Below are 15,565 nucleotides of genomic sequence, written 5' to 3'. Positions count from 1 at the left end.
TTTTCTCCTTTTCGATGATTCATCGTTTCTTAAATGGTACAAATTCCATAAACAAAAATTGCAGAGAGCTTCTTTAGTCTCTTGAACTAACGTTACATTTCAGCCCCTTCTGTACATAATTAAAGAAAAATAAGTAAACACGGAAGCAAAAAAGGATGTTCACTGTGCTCGAGCCTCCTGAATCAAAAAGCTTTTCAGGTGACAGTGACGAAAACATGAAAACAAAGAAAGGAACGGCTTATTAAAACACAAAGCCTTTTTTTCTTCCCAAAAGTAGTCCAAAAATAAGAATAGTTGCTGCCTTGCAGCTTCTCTCACTTCCACACTGTGAGTCCTTTGATTAAATGTCTTATACACAATGGTCTCCGAGGTCTTTTTGACCAGTCAAGACGGCACTGACATTTTTCCAGCGGTTGTCTTTGGGGCTGTAGCCTAGGGTCCGGTGGGGTGCTTTGAGGGGTGAACTGGAACTGTGCATGGTACAGATCACTCCCCCACTGGACTGCACTGCAGTCTTGGAGTACTTATAAACTGGCTGCTTTCCCGCCTCTGCTCCACCACACTCCTCCTCGAGCTCAAGCTCGCCTTCCGTCTCCTCCTCCTCCCCATCATCACACGTCCGATAGGGAGGGTCCATGAGCTTTTTGCGCTCCTGCTCGGCGTCCCTGTTGCTTTCCTTCAGCTGCTGCTGCTGCTGGCGGCCCACGACGAGCCTAAGTGGCTGCCACTGGTTGTTCACGTTGTCGTCGACAGCCGGTCGCGGGTTCCTCTCGCGCTCTTTTCTCCGTTTACGTGTCCACCAAACACATACGATAATGCAGAACAGGCAGAGCAAGCAGAACACCACACACAGTAGAGGCACCTGGTAATCTGCTGACAACAAGATGTTCAAGGGAGGAAAGGAGGACAAGGAATATAGATCAGTAGAAGTAGTGAGAATACTACTGAAGAACTGAATAAGGCCCACAACAAACCCTTGTGGGACACTCTTGTTACAATTACTCACCGACTGAAGGGGGCATGATCTGCGTTTCCACTTTGACCTCAATGACTGCCAGCATTACGGTACTGTTGTGCCGCTTGGACAAGGTGCCAACTATAGCGCTGGCTGCCTCCTGGATCAGACTGTGGTCTGGGAGATCCTCCGGCTGGAAAGACTGAGAACCAAACAAGAGAACAGAGAACATTAGACATAACAGCTGGGAACAAGCATAAAGGTGTTCAACAACAGCTGGAATATTTACTATAAATAAATACATTTTTAAAAAGTAAAAAACTATTGACAGAGTTCAAGCAGAGTGGAAACGGAGAGCGAAAGAGGGGTAACAAATGTTTAAAGGCTGGAATTAAACCAAGGACATTGCGGGAATATGAATGCAAAACGTTGTGAGTATTTGTATGGTGAACCGTTTCGTACAAGTGGCCAAAGAGTAGCACTAGTTGTTTGGGCATTTGAGTCCCAGCCAACTCAAACTGTGCTTCTCAGCCTCAATAGGTTTAATTAACGCGGTACAAAGTAAGAATATAGTGTGTGTGCTAAGATAAAAACAAGCCAGCGTAGATCTTTTACTTACTATAGCCACCTCTACAGCATCCTGATTGGAATGAGAGCGGTCACACAAAAGCAGGAGGGCGTGGTCTTTTGCCAAGCTTCGGGTGTCAGGAAGATACCTCAGCTCATAGCAGATGTTCTCCACTGTTGTTCCCTGCACATGCGCACACGCACAAACAAACACACACATACTGATCAGGAACAATACAAAAAAAACACAGCCTGAAAATGTGTTCACGACTTCGACGGCGAAAATGCGGATGAAGAGATGACTCACTGGTGGTACTTTGTCTCTGTTGAAGACAAGTGTTACGCGGCCACAGCTGTTGTCCAAATGCCCGGTGTTTGGCTGGCACTTGGTGGTTGCGTGTGGAGGCGAGGGTTCGGCCGTGGAACAAACCCCCCACTGTTGGCAAGGCGGGGAGAAGCAGGTCAGGTAGCTGTGCTCCAGACACTCTCGTCCAGCTGGGCAGGACTGCTGGTTCTGGTCCTCGTCTGAAGACTGGAGCCGGCAGGGACGGCGCCCACACAGCACCTGGTGTCACAAAGTGAAAAAGGTCACCGACATGTAAACCCACAACACATTTATAATGGTATTACCAGGCATGTTTACTTATTACGGCAACTAGCAAATGCTAGCCATCATCTGATTTATAATAAAAACTTATATAAAACTTTTAGCAAATTCTCTCATTTAGTTCGTTGATCTTTTTGTCCATAAAAATGTCCAACAAAACTAGTACTTTGTGAACGATTTCTTTTGGCTCTTTGACTGTTGGAAAATATTTTACAAAGCTTTAAAAGACACAGAACAGCAGCAAAACCTTTTTACTAATTTTACTTTAGAAATAACTCAAAGGATTATTACTTGGTTATTGTTATATTATTTAATTGAGTTATTGTTTTAGAGCTGATCTCCTTTACATCACAGTGAATGATTGTGATGTTTAGTTGTTGATCGACGTGATTTAAAATGACACACAATGATGTATTTTTTTAATTATTTAGTTTAGTTTTTACATGTAGGAAAATGCTATAAACACAACAAAGGAAATGGACATGTGTTACTTTACCAACAACTAAGAAATCTGTCATACACAACTTAGTCAGTTGGGGCATTTGTTCAAGCTCTCCTTGCTGTTTTTTTTAATGAAGGGCCTTGTTACCTTTGTACAGTCCACTTTGCCGTTGATGCACTGGCAGCTGTTGCACTCTTCCTCCCAGTGGCTGCCATGGGGAAACCGCAGCCCGGCATAGTGGCAAGTCCTCCCAATACCTATAACTACATACAGAGAGAGACATGTTCTACTTCTGTAGCGAGAAGGCTGCAGTAATGAGTGACTAATTCAATGGATGAATCAAAGTAGTCAAATTCCTGCACAATGAGCGAGTATGACTTAATAGAGCAGACGATAAAAGGTGGACTTACATTCTTGGCATCGGGCTCCTGTTCTACCAAGCGGACAGATGCAGCGGAAACCGTTGATCTCGTCCACACAGGTGGCACCGTAGGCACAAGGTGACGACTGGCACTCGTTTATGTCTGTGAAGGGAAGAGGAGAGTCACAAATAAGATGGATGTCGGCCCTGCACCCCGACATGTTCAGCTAATGACTCATTATAGTAAAGGCCCGGTTCACACCACCGCTACCGCGTACCATGTCAGGTTTGGTGACATCGGAACTGCTCGTAGGGCTCGTTGGTAACTGGGACTGGACTATTTTCTGTACCAAGCCATCTTCTTCCAGAAACTTGCTAACTTACATTTAGCTCATTAGCTTGGACACTAGCGAGATAATATGCTAGTCAACCTCAGAAATGTCTCCAAACCCTTCCTCTTTTGTTTAGCAGTGTATTTTATTATATATTTCAGACTGAGAAGTTTAAAAGTGACTCAAACTCGGCTAAAGGTCAACACTGTCAAGAAAGCTTGCTATTGGTCAACTGTGTTAATGTCACCCAAGTTGAACTCAACATGAAAAGTGTGTATAGATTTACAATTATTGGATAAAACCAAGCATTGCACATTTTAAAATCACCACATTTAATCTCATAAATGAGTAAATTGCGCACAGGTTTGACCACCGACCCTTCTCTAATTTGAGCAGTTCTTTGAACGACACACATCAATTGTTCCTTCCCACCAATATCACAGAGAGCCCGGCCCATTGTCATCCAGATTCCACATGAACACAGTCTGGATGAGAATTCTCAAATTCAAGCCTGACAGAAAAGGTGAATGCTATCCGGCCGAAACAATAGAGCAGAAAAGAAGAATTTCAGGGTCACTGAGTAATTTGTCTTCCGTGTGTGTTTGTGTGACTGTGTGAGTATGGAGGAGGGTCGACCTCTGACCTCCGAGGCGTTAAAGGACCAAGAAAAAGGGAGAGGGCGGCCTACCGGTCTTACATTTAGGTGTCAATGTGTCCATCACCTCCTTGTCACCCCTTTTCCTTTCGGTCTCCACTTGCTCCACCTATCCTTCCTCTTAATCATACCATGTTGCCATGGCTATGTGAGGGTCTTATAAATGAAGACGGAGGTTCAGGATCTTGATTTTAAAAGTTTCAGGCGGGGGTTTTGAATATTTTCTCTGCATCTAAAAAGCAGGTAAGGTAACCTCGTATCATTACTCACTGATTCGGCAGTCTGGTCCGGCGAAACCGGGAGCGCACTCGCACCGAAACCAGTTGACTCCGTCCACACAGATGCCGCCATTGTAACTGTGAGGGGAAAGAAATAAACGATTAGATGAGGGAGTACAAGAGCCACATCCTTTCCAGCTGCAACAAAGCACATCGTTTTTGTGTGTGGGTGTGTGTATGTGGTGGTAGTGGTGGTGGTTGGGGGGCACAAGGCTCAATTCAACTCATCAATACAAGCCTCCACCTTTCAGATGCTAATTGCCGTGTCCAGCCCCTCCCTTTCCCTCCTCTCCTCTCATCATGCCTCTCCTTCCATTCCTCCTCAAAGCCCATCTCCCCCCCAGGTCGCACGGGAAGAATGGACACGACCGCCACTCAACCCCCCACCTGCATTCTCCATGGGGTAGGTGGGACTCCCCCCTCCCTTTCAGAAAACCTCTCTCCATCTCTCTCTGACCTATTCAATATCCAAGCCCCCCTTCTCTGAGAGATACTCCTTTGAGGCTTGATTTAAGGACAACTTCCACTGCTTTTAGCGGCCCTTCACCCCTCCAGCCTGCAAGGTCTGTGTGAAGTGTGGAGGGAGACGGGAATAAAAGGGGAGGGGGAAAGTTTGGCTACGTTTGGAGTGAGAGAGGCAGGAAACTGTACATACCACGGATGAGGGTTGCAGTCGTTTATATCTGAGGAGAAGAACGACAAAAAGGAGACGTTTAGTGTCGAGTTGTTGGACAGTGCCATGCAATAAAATGCACTACTGAATACTTTACTGAACATGCTAGGAAACAAAGACATGTCACAACAGCAACACACTGGGCACATGGGCTTTGAAGGGAATAATAAGGACTTTTATGTCAGTTCATAGCGAGACTAACTTTGGCCACAGGTGGGCCCTTCCCAGCCCTCTTTGCAGATGCAGGTGAAAGTGTCTCCTCCTCCCACACAGGTTCCACCGTTGGAACAAGGACTGGAGGCACAAGTGCTGTTCCTGGCTGTGGGAAGAGAGAGAGAGAATATTAGTCAGAGATCATGGATCTTAAAAACTGAAAATAGCTTTAACCGCAAACTGTTTTGGCAATAAAACGAGAGAAAAAAACATGAATAATCATGTCTTAATATTGATCAAAGATAATCATGATTATCATTTTGGCCATAATCGTGCAGCCCTAGTACAGTCACTGTCCTCACCTGTGTTGCACGCATTTCCTCCCCAACCGGGTGGGCAGGCACAGCGGAAGGCATCCCCGTGGTCGTAGCAGGTGCCTCCATTACTGCAGGTGGTTGCGTCACACTGACGCTCGCCTGGCCCGGGATTACAGAAAAACACTCGTGTCACACACACGATCTTCGTACGACTATTCATAGCATCAGTAAGAAAGGATCATTCTTATGATCCAACACACAAAGATGCGTAAGAAATGTTGGAGTCGGGGGGGCCGCAGCGAGCTATGAAGATAAACACGCAAGTTAACGCAGAGTCGCCATAACTCACGGGAATGACAGGTCTTGCCCTTCCAGTTGTCGGCACACTCGCAGTAGAAGTCGTTCACCAGGTCGACGCAGCGTCCGCCATTCTTACACGGGTTGTGTCCGCACTCATTGACATCTGAGAGGAGAGGGGAAGACTTTTCTGGTTAGATCTTACCCAGACTGTCGTTTTCATATTTATTTGCACTCAATAACAGAGCGGGCTGACGCCCTACCACGGTCATGTTTTCTTTAAATCTAAAGTGTGTTGCAGGGGGACTCACTGAGGTCACACAGTTGACCCTCCCAGCCGTCGGGACAGAAGCACTGAAAGGAGTTCACTCCGTCAATGCAGGTCCCTCCGTTTCCACAGGGGTTGCTGGTGCAGTCGTTAATATCTGAACAAGTGAGAGGGGGAGGAGAGGTTACACTTTCAGCAGCACTACGCTCTGAAGATCTGTGATTTTTGTGTCAACCTTCCCAATTTAGCATTTATAAGTAATTCAAAACAACTTCAGAAATGTTTATAAACGCCGATGTGTTTATTACGGGTTAACAATCTTTTTTCACTCATTAGCTATTTGACTAAAGCCATGTTATTGTGTGTGTGTGTGTGTGTGTGTGTGTGTGTGTGTGTGTGTGTGTGTGTGTAAAATGTTCACATTTGAAATGATTTTTTCACTTGTGATTAACATGTAGATATATTACTGACAATATAACCTTACATCTTCTTACAACAACATTAATATAACAGCATTATAAACCATCTCTAATCAAACCGTTAAAAAAAACTGAAAAAAGTCATGTCAGACTGGTATAACTGTAAAATTACAGGATATTTGCGTTTTGTGGAATAAAATATGAATGATAGGAATGTGTGCAGTATTTTTAATTTGAAGCAATCATTTAAAAAAGCATTTTGAAGGCAAGTTACCAACTTTTTAAAATGTCTGCATGATCTTTAATAAATAAGTATCTACGTACTTTCGTGGCAGTAGATGCCACTGAAGCCCGGGTCACACATGCAGGTGAAGTTGCCCACTGGCTGGCTGATGCAGCGTCCTCGTGGACCACAAACGTTGGAGGAGATGTGCCGCACTTCAGCCGAGTCGTTGGTTGCTACGGCAACAGTGCAGCTGTCAATCACTGCAAGATAAAAAAAAATTTTAACGGTAAAGATTCATTACTTGTCTTTCACATCATAGTCAAACACAGTTTCATCATTGCAGGGGACTTCGGTCACCTTGACAAGGAACGGTTTGGCAGTTGTCTTTGAGCCGTTCGCACGTCTTCCCCTCGAAGCCTTCGGGACACGCGCAGTAGAAGTCCTGATCCATGCTGTGGCACGTCGCCTCGTTCTCACAAGGGTTTGGCTCACAAGCGTCTGAGGGGGTCCAGCCATAGATCTGAAGAAATACATAGGAGGCAAAGATATGCATTTACAATGCAATAAATATATCAAAAGTCAAATTGAAGAAATACAATTTCTAAAATCACTTAAAACTGGATTTATAAAGGATTAATTCCATTTCTTCATTATTATGAACGACGGGGGTTATTTTGGTTTTATGGACCTCAACTTTGTTCCAATTGAGTCTCACCGCTCAGAGCATCAGCTCTGAAAACCGCCTGGTTAACGCAGTTGAGTATTTTTAAGACATTTCCCTCAGGAGGTGGTGGAGACCAAAATAGAGCTGAAACTAGAGTAAATAGCTTGGTTTCTTTTGCCAACATGTTCACCATAGCAACCATATGAGGTAATATTATGTCAATGTTGCATTAAAAAGCAGGGCTGGCTGATATTTTAGTACAATAATGTAATTACCTTCATTTAAATTGTACTACGATGAAATCATACCTCAAATTTCTACGAAAATCTGATAAAATTCTGTTAAATAAACTGTCGCCTTAATTAATCCGATTACTCTGACTATTGACGGTTCACATTTAAGCACACAAATACAGTGTATAGCTGGAAATATTTCTCTTTATATTTTCTCAAATTTTTTACTAAAGTTCTTAATTAAATGAAAAAAACCTTATACTTTCATTTGTCATGTATTGAGTATATAAAAAGAAACTTCACCATATGGTTATATGCTATGTTGTGATATCTATTAAATACTGAAAAAAACATTTATTTCTCCAGGGAAAATAGTTCCAACTAATTTGACATTCAAAAAGTTAAAAACATACACGAGAACCAGCACTCTACGAATGCTTCCTCACATTCCAGCCCCGTTTCCACTGAGCAGCTCCACCGGGTCACAGACAGAGGCAAGGTGCCTTGCTGAAGGACATAGTGGACGGTAGTTGTGGGAGGCGATAGGCTGCTGCTGCCACAAACTCAATCTACCAAACAAACAATCACCTCACAAAAATGGTTCTTTGGTGATGATTAAAAAGTGAGGACGCGAGTGAATGAGCGGATCTTAAGTCTGTGCAGGTGAGTGAGTGGCTTAGCTCGGCTCGAGCCACCGCTGCTGCTCAGACCAGATCGAAGGTAAGTGGACGAGCAGAGTAAGCCTCAAGAAACTTTCCCTAAGCTCATCAAGGGAATCCATGCTTTTGGTTTTACATCTGTGCCATGCTTAATCTTGCAAGATTACGCTGAGACGTGAGCCTGGCAGAAGAGACAGAACGAGTGAGACACTGAGCAGGCGAGAGAAAGATAGCCCATTATGAGGACAAATATTGATGCTGGTCCAACATCATGCAGAGCCACAGTGAAGATAAATCATCCATCATACCACCAGAGGAGACGGTGACATATTTTGCTGTTTCTACATGCAGCAATACGGAGGTTGGAGTGAAAATCGCCCAGTTTCTTTAAACAGAAGCCTACTGTGCATAAACTCTGAGTTGAACCCTTTTGCCATTTAAGGTGCTGAACAAGGGAGTTGGGCAACAGGGTGGGTGAAGTCTGGAGGTCACACACAGTTTATTTTACTCTCAGCGTCGGAGCCAGATACATCTTTTCTTTACTTTGCACGTGTGTGGTCAGGGGAGCGTGTCTGAGGGCAAGAGCGTCAGTAAATCTTCAGCACATTAAGTTAACTGTTTTCATTGTAGCAGACAGGTTGAGAATGTATTTGGACCATCATATAATTTACTCGTGGTCAACCAGAAATACATTCTGCAACAGATGTGACTTTTAAAGGTTGCTTGTACTAATTGTTTATGTAAAAACACGTTACTTGTCTTTTATAGGGCTTGAAAGTAATTTGAGATTGACAATTATTTTGAGAAATTGGATACCAATTCTTTAACTTTGGTTGACATCAGCAGAAACCACATTTTAAAGAATGAAATATAGATAAAGCAAACAGATTAAGTAAACTGGGGTGCACATTAAGCTGTGTGTGAGAGGGGATTCAGCTGTCCCAGCAGAATCAAGGTCAACTCTGAGAGTAGAGATGATGGACGAGCTGATGTTAGCGTCACTTCAGGGACAAACAATCCAAGATTTCAATGCTGAGGGCCAATGGATCTCTTATGAGAGTCAGCTCAAAAGGTCCAGAACGCCCACATTTTAAAGGGAGTGAATGGATGAACAAGCACCCGGTGACTTGCTGGATTCATTTCGGAGAGATCTGTGAAGAACATAACAGCTGCACTACTGCTATGTTGTATACCAGGAATTGAGGGTAGATCAAAGCCGCCTGTATCCCCACACATGCACCTATTGTTCAACACTATAAAAAGATGTTTCAATCACCACCACCAGTCCCATGCGCGTCAAGAACACAAGTGTTTTTTAGTCAAATGTCTCCAGATATGCCTATTTCAATCCATGCAGCCAGCTGTCTGCATGGCAGACATACATTGACATTTTTGTGCTGGCTTATAGATTTAAATCATTAGTGAGAATGATCATTACATTTCTTAAAACCAGCTGCAATTAGGGACCTCCACTTCCCAAGTTAATCCAGCACCTTGGAATGATACAATTGAAAGATTCAAATTATGCATCAGAAACTACAAAGAAGTCAGTTTTCCTTTTGGTTTGACTGCCCAAATAAATATGTATGAAACAAAATCCATGAACTGGTATCAAATGATCAAGACAAGGATGTCATCTAGAAGAGTGTAAACATGGCTCTATTTTTGTTTAAGCATTTCCACTTGTCTCAATTTGTCCTTGTTTCTTCTGAGGACATCATTCAGATCAGAAATGGAAAAACACACCATTTCACAATCAGACTTCTATGGACTTGAGAAGAGCCACTACTCAGGGAAATTTGATGCATAGTTTTGGCACAGCAGGGCAGGAATACACTGTTCCATAGCCGGCATCAGGGCTCTGTAGTATGCGGGCAGAAATCCAGCATCACCTCATTCAGAGAGGCTCTTATTTATAGTAGAGATGCTAAAACAGGATTGGCTCCTGACCAGCAATGTCCTCCATTCAGGTCCCAAGAGATGCCAGGAAGTGTCAGTTTCCTCACTGCTAACCTACATTAGCCTCAAACACACACCTCAAATACAAAAAGGCTGCAGCAAAGACAAAATAAGTTTGCAATGAAACCCGGGCTTGGCTTATTGGGTTTGGAACATATTACACAACTTTTAGGCAGATCAGAATTTGGCAAAGGCGGCTTAGATAAATGTGCTGTAATAAGTACTGCAGTTTGAGTATTTGCACAACATTAAAAGTCCCATTGTGTATATTTTACAAATTGTATCACACAATTAATAAAAGGATCTTCTTCTCACCAAATAATCATCATGGCTTAGATTGTGTGACTTTATTTGCCTGTTTTGCCCTGTCAATTTCTAAAGTTCATTGGTTGCTAGGAAAATTATCACACTCAGTATGGCAGTTACTGTCCACAGGGAAGATCCTCTGTTGCACAATGTACCATCATCTCCATGTCTGTCTTGTCTCAACTCAGACATCTTCGCATGAGGAGGGTGTTTTATTACCACTTAACTTTATGTCACACCATTTTCTCTTCATATCCGTCACTGTTGACACTTCGGTGCCGCATTTATTTATTTTTTTATCTGCTAATGAGACTACAGAAACATTTATGAAAACCAAAAAAGCTTGAATGCATACATTTATGCTATAAACCAAATCAAGGATAAAGCGCTCCTCCGGTCAGCGTCGTCATTTTTTCCTGTTTATTACTCCCAAGGCTTCGGAGCCCAGAAATTGATATTCGAGACGCCGCTAGTTTCTTCTCAGACATGAAATATGCCACTGCTGCAGTGCACAGGCTATACAAATCAAAAGCTACAACCGGCTTATAAAACCGTCACCACATTAATAAAATCTAGCGTGACTTGTGGAACATGAGACTCACCTCACACAGCTGTCCAGCGAACTGCGGTGGGCATTGACACACGAAGCCGTCCAACACTGTGTGGCACTGGCCGCCATTCTGGCATGGTAGGCTGTCACACTTATTCCTCTGGATTTCACAGTGAGAGCCCACAAAACCTGGAGGACACTGGCAGTGGTGACCCCTCGGGCTCTCCTAAAGAAGAAACAAAAAGAAAAATGAAGAGACCAATGGCATCGACATACACAAGGTGGTGGAGCTTTGGTGCACAGACTTTGTGGGCATCTCCGAGCCATATTGGTTCATGTTTGGGAAGCGGCGTCTGGTGCAAGACGACTGGGTCTATTGGAAAAAGATGCATACCTTGCATGTTGCTCCATTCTGGCACTGACCATGGCAGCCGTTGATGTCTGAAGAGGAAGAAGAAGAAGTGAATGATTACTTTTTATGATCAGAAATGATGAACGTGGAATATTTATCACCTCATCCACCATCAGGTGGAGTCTACATTGTGGTACGTGCACAGATTATGTTAAAGTTTGGAAAAGAAATAACTAGTGAAGCTAATAGTGCCAGATAAACCTTGCATAGATTGTGACTGGGCATGCATTGGATCCTCAGCAAGGAACTGTGCATGCAAGTTCAGTCACGAGGACTCAGTTTGCCAAGGCGAAAGAGGAACGGGTTACCACAAGTGGGAAAGCAAGTGATGCTAAACTACACCTATGTTGTGAGTCCAGGAAGTGAGGAGGCTGCGTTGGAAAGTAGCAGAAATTTAGAAGTGACTTTTAAATGGAAGAAATACTGACTGATGTCACAGTTTTGTCCGGACCATCCCCGAAAACAGTCGCAGTGATATCCGCCAATCAAATTTTTGCAAGAGTAAGCGTTCACACAGGGCTTTCCCGAACACTCATTTGCATCTGTAAAGGCAGGAAGTAGAAGGAGACCGAGTCCATCAATTGAAACAACAACCAAGAAAAGGACAAAGAGAAAGAAAAGAGACCAGAAGCCCAACCTGGTTATTTAGTTAGACATCTCAGCTTGCGCTTGGAGACACTTTGGAAGAATAAAAAAAGCCTAAATTGTAGAAAAGATGCTTTTTGGTTGCATATTGGGAAATGTAGGCTCCAGTGTGTTTGGGGCTCAACTTATATTGGGGAGTAAAAGTCACGACCTCTCGGCCTCTGTTGCTTCAATTTTGTTCATTTTCTAAAACTCTGTGCAATAGGGATGCAAATAATATTTAGTTTCACTATAAATAAATTGATCAATTAGTTGGTGGCGTCGTCTTCCAAGTTCAAAAACCCAAAGATATTTACTATACAATACTAGAAAATACACACAAGCAGCACATAGACATTTAAGAAGCTGGAACACTATTTTGCATTTGAGATGGTGGTCCGGTGCCTTAAGATCAATATCATGTGACCGCAACCTCGCTGGTTTGATTCTGGACCTTTGTTGCATGTCATACTCTGTCTCAACCCATATTTACTGGCTTTGTCATTGACTGAAACTTCATTTATTTGTCACCCTATATAGTTTTGTTGTGGTTATCAAGTGTCACAGAACTCAGAGAAACAACAGCTGACACTTAACAGTTTTCATCCGTGCAGTACGGTTGAAATTAGTGTAAACGGCACAGTATCACTCACAAACCCTCACCAAGACATCAAAAGTGTTATAACAAAGAAAAGCACCACTGCTCAAATATTCAAAAGGAAGTGGGGCTGGGGGGCAGTCAGCAGGGAGTCCTGCTGTGGTCACACACCTGTCTTCTCTCTGAAACCCTAAACTCCACACACACAAAATCGCCAGGTAAGACAGGAGGCCAATGGCTGCCGGTAAGCTGAGACCCGAGCTGGTAAGATGACACGGAACTCTTGGGATCTTTTTCCTACCTTCAGCCCCCCCCCCCCCAACACACACACACACACACACACACACACACACACACACACTCTAACTTTGTTTACCGGTCGTAATCCATTTCCTGGCTTCAGGCCGGTCACGTCCGCTTGTTGGGACGGGAGCTAAATAAAAAAAAAAAACGATCGCCAGCGACAAACAAACAGCCGGATATAGACACTCGTAGCTCATAAAGTCATTGAGAAAGAAAAAGAGCGGTGCAGCTGCCAGCCCATCCAGGATATTGATAGCATGGACCTCAGGTTGCTGGTTGCCAATTTGAATCCAAAAACATACATCTGAGCAGTGCGCCTGTGTCTCGGGGGCCATTTTATTTGTTTCAGGAAACGGAAAGAAACGGGAAAGAAAAGCCTGCAAAAACACGTCTTCCCTGGAGAAATAAGGAGTTGTTTGCCAACTGAAAACCTGAACACGGGATGTACCGTTTTTAACCGCCTCTGGTAAAATAAAAAAATATTATTTTGTGTGTATGTCTCACCTATCTGGCAGGTCTTTCCCTCCCACTGCGGCGGGCAAACGCACTCAAAGCCGTCCTCCAGGTCGACACAGGTTCCACCCTGAGCACATGGGCTGGAGGCACACTCGTCCAAATCTGAGAAGAAAAAAATAATAAAACACACCATAACTCTCTCCGTTTACTTAAGTCAGACTTTAGGCTGGAACAAGATGATGGTGAAAGAGGACGGGTCCGAGCAGGGAAGGAGTGGAGACGATTGAAAGTAGTGCAGCAACTCACTGTCGGCACAGGTCAGACCCTCCCAGCCCGGCGGACACTGGCACTCGAACCCTGAGGAAACCTCGTGGCACGAGCCACCGTTGGCACAAGGGTTGGAAACACAGGCGTGATCGGCTGATGGAGGGAGGGAGGTTTGTTCAAAGGAGAAACAAGTTAAACATTACTCTTTGTTCTTACACATTCAGATTTTTCTTCAATAACTTCCAGTACATCACATAAGGCATCTTGTGTTTTTCCAATTTTGCATAAATAAAGTTGGTAGGCAAGCTAAATTAGTTTTTTTGGTTCCATAAGAATGTCACCAACATGATGCTCGAACAAACAGTTGGATTACCATCCAACTATACAACTTTTTGTTGGAGCACAAGAGTGCATTTAATTTTAAAATTTTAAAAAAAAGTTTCCTGAATATTAAATATATTCTGAATACATAAGTTAATTGTTTATATTAGCCAGAAGAAGACACTATGGTTCTCTAATATACTGAGACAACATGTCGTTCATCAGTAGTTCTTGTGCCGGGCCTTTCACAGACACAGTACACAGTACAGGTGTTAGTGGGTTCTCTCACCTATCTGGCAGGTCTTGCCAGAGTATCCCCGAGGACAGGCGCAGTGGTATTCATCTGGTTCAGTGTTCATGCAGGTTCCTCCGTTGACACACGGCTGGTGGCGACCACAGTAATTCAGATCTGGAGGAAGACACATTTATACACATGAATACTCTAATCCGGTGATTTCACCCATTTGACCAAACTTCTAAAATGCCATCCTGCCTGAATTATCTGCAAAAAAAAAAAAAATCCACCATTAATAAAGACTTTGATCTCTTCCACCTCGAAAAGAAAAGAGGGCGCAATGAGAGGACAGGGTTTAAAGAGGCAAACCTGAAACAAGCAAAAGTGATGTATAAAACATGATTCATGCTTGTGTCATGTACTAATCTGAGGAACGTTTCACCCTCCTCAGCACGCCACACTTTTAGACTTTGTCGATTGGATCGACCCCATGAGATAACTTGTTTCACCAATTTATCCGGGAGTTCCCAGCAAGTTTGTCGGGATCCACCAGCTGTCAGCTTTGACAAGAAGCACACAGTGTTTTCACAACCGCTCTGCTGCAACTCCATAACGATAACGGTTTTACAGAACTTACCGGTCACAGCCACGTGGTTAAGTTGCACCCTTTATTCAGTTACAGCCTGAATAGACTCCTAGATGTCCCCTTTCTTCTTTAATTGTGCATGTTTTTCCCGTATAAGTAACTCAACGGAACCCCATTTGATCCCTGCACACCATCCTTAGGCTAAAGGCCAGGTCACCCTAAAGGCTGGTAAATAAAAGAGCAGGGATCTGTCTCCACTGGGGATCTTGGGACGCGTTCTCATCCCCCGAAGAGCCCTCGTGACGAAGGGATGTGGGGGGATCGAGTGTCCCTGCTGCTGCTCGGATGCCACAGGCAGTAAAACTATCCAGCTGCTGTTCTCCAGTCAAAGAGAATTGAGACCTCATGTGAAGGTACGTTAACGTAGTTTCTCAAACTATCATTGTGATCAATCAATCTGATTATTATTTTCTTCATTAATTGATCACTGATATCTGAAAGAGGGAGCACACGTTGGCCATCAGAACCCAACATCTTTTTAATTGAACCCATTGATGGGAACAGATCACTCTGTGATATGATTTGCTTCGACCCTTTAATAAGTTTCTGTCGTTGTTTTCTTATTTGTTGGTTATTTTATTATGAAATGGATAATTTATTTGCGACGTATTTTCCTATATAGAGCACCTACATTTACCTTTGCCATGTCCACCCGGATGAATAACAGGTGAGGTCGAAACCAGTTGCACCATTATGCCAGCAGGATAAAGGCTTTTGATACAACTTCTCTCCTTACTCTACCAAAGTGCTAATAATTCTTACCAATTCAATAATTGATCTAT

At 43.5% G+C, this 15,565-nt stretch overlaps 1 protein-coding gene across 1 annotated transcript in view; it reads right to left on the bottom strand.

The window, feature by feature from the left end:
- Positions 1–349: 349 nt before the first annotated feature.
- The window catches only part of jag2b (jagged canonical Notch ligand 2b), a gene marked incomplete at both ends in the record, with an annotated part of 40,225 nt that continues 25,009 nt past the window's right edge, over positions 350–15,565 (bottom strand). Inside the window, 20 exons of the mRNA XM_079215614.1 lie at positions 350–873; positions 1,007–1,157; positions 1,575–1,706; positions 1,830–2,087; positions 2,719–2,834; positions 2,982–3,095; positions 4,190–4,275; positions 4,853–4,880; positions 5,073–5,189; positions 5,386–5,499; positions 5,690–5,803; positions 5,949–6,062; positions 6,649–6,810; positions 6,908–7,070; positions 10,974–11,147; positions 11,316–11,362; positions 11,762–11,875; positions 13,363–13,476; positions 13,621–13,734; positions 14,192–14,311. Of these exons, the coding sequence (XP_079071740.1) occupies positions 350–873; positions 1,007–1,157; positions 1,575–1,706; positions 1,830–2,087; positions 2,719–2,834; positions 2,982–3,095; positions 4,190–4,275; positions 4,853–4,880; positions 5,073–5,189; positions 5,386–5,499; positions 5,690–5,803; positions 5,949–6,062; positions 6,649–6,810; positions 6,908–7,070; positions 10,974–11,147; positions 11,316–11,362; positions 11,762–11,875; positions 13,363–13,476; positions 13,621–13,734; positions 14,192–14,311 (2,876 nt within the window). The remainder of the gene's footprint in view (positions 874–1,006; positions 1,158–1,574; positions 1,707–1,829; positions 2,088–2,718; positions 2,835–2,981; positions 3,096–4,189; positions 4,276–4,852; positions 4,881–5,072; positions 5,190–5,385; positions 5,500–5,689; positions 5,804–5,948; positions 6,063–6,648; positions 6,811–6,907; positions 7,071–10,973; positions 11,148–11,315; positions 11,363–11,761; positions 11,876–13,362; positions 13,477–13,620; positions 13,735–14,191; positions 14,312–15,565) is intronic.

The sequence above is a fragment of the Taurulus bubalis genome (genome assembly GCF_910589615.1).
Source record: "Taurulus bubalis genome assembly, chromosome: 3".
Lineage (NCBI taxonomy): Eukaryota > Metazoa > Chordata > Actinopteri > Perciformes > Cottidae > Taurulus > Taurulus bubalis.
Note: the sequence above shows the minus strand (reverse complement) of the source record. Positions and strands in the feature narration are given on the sequence as shown.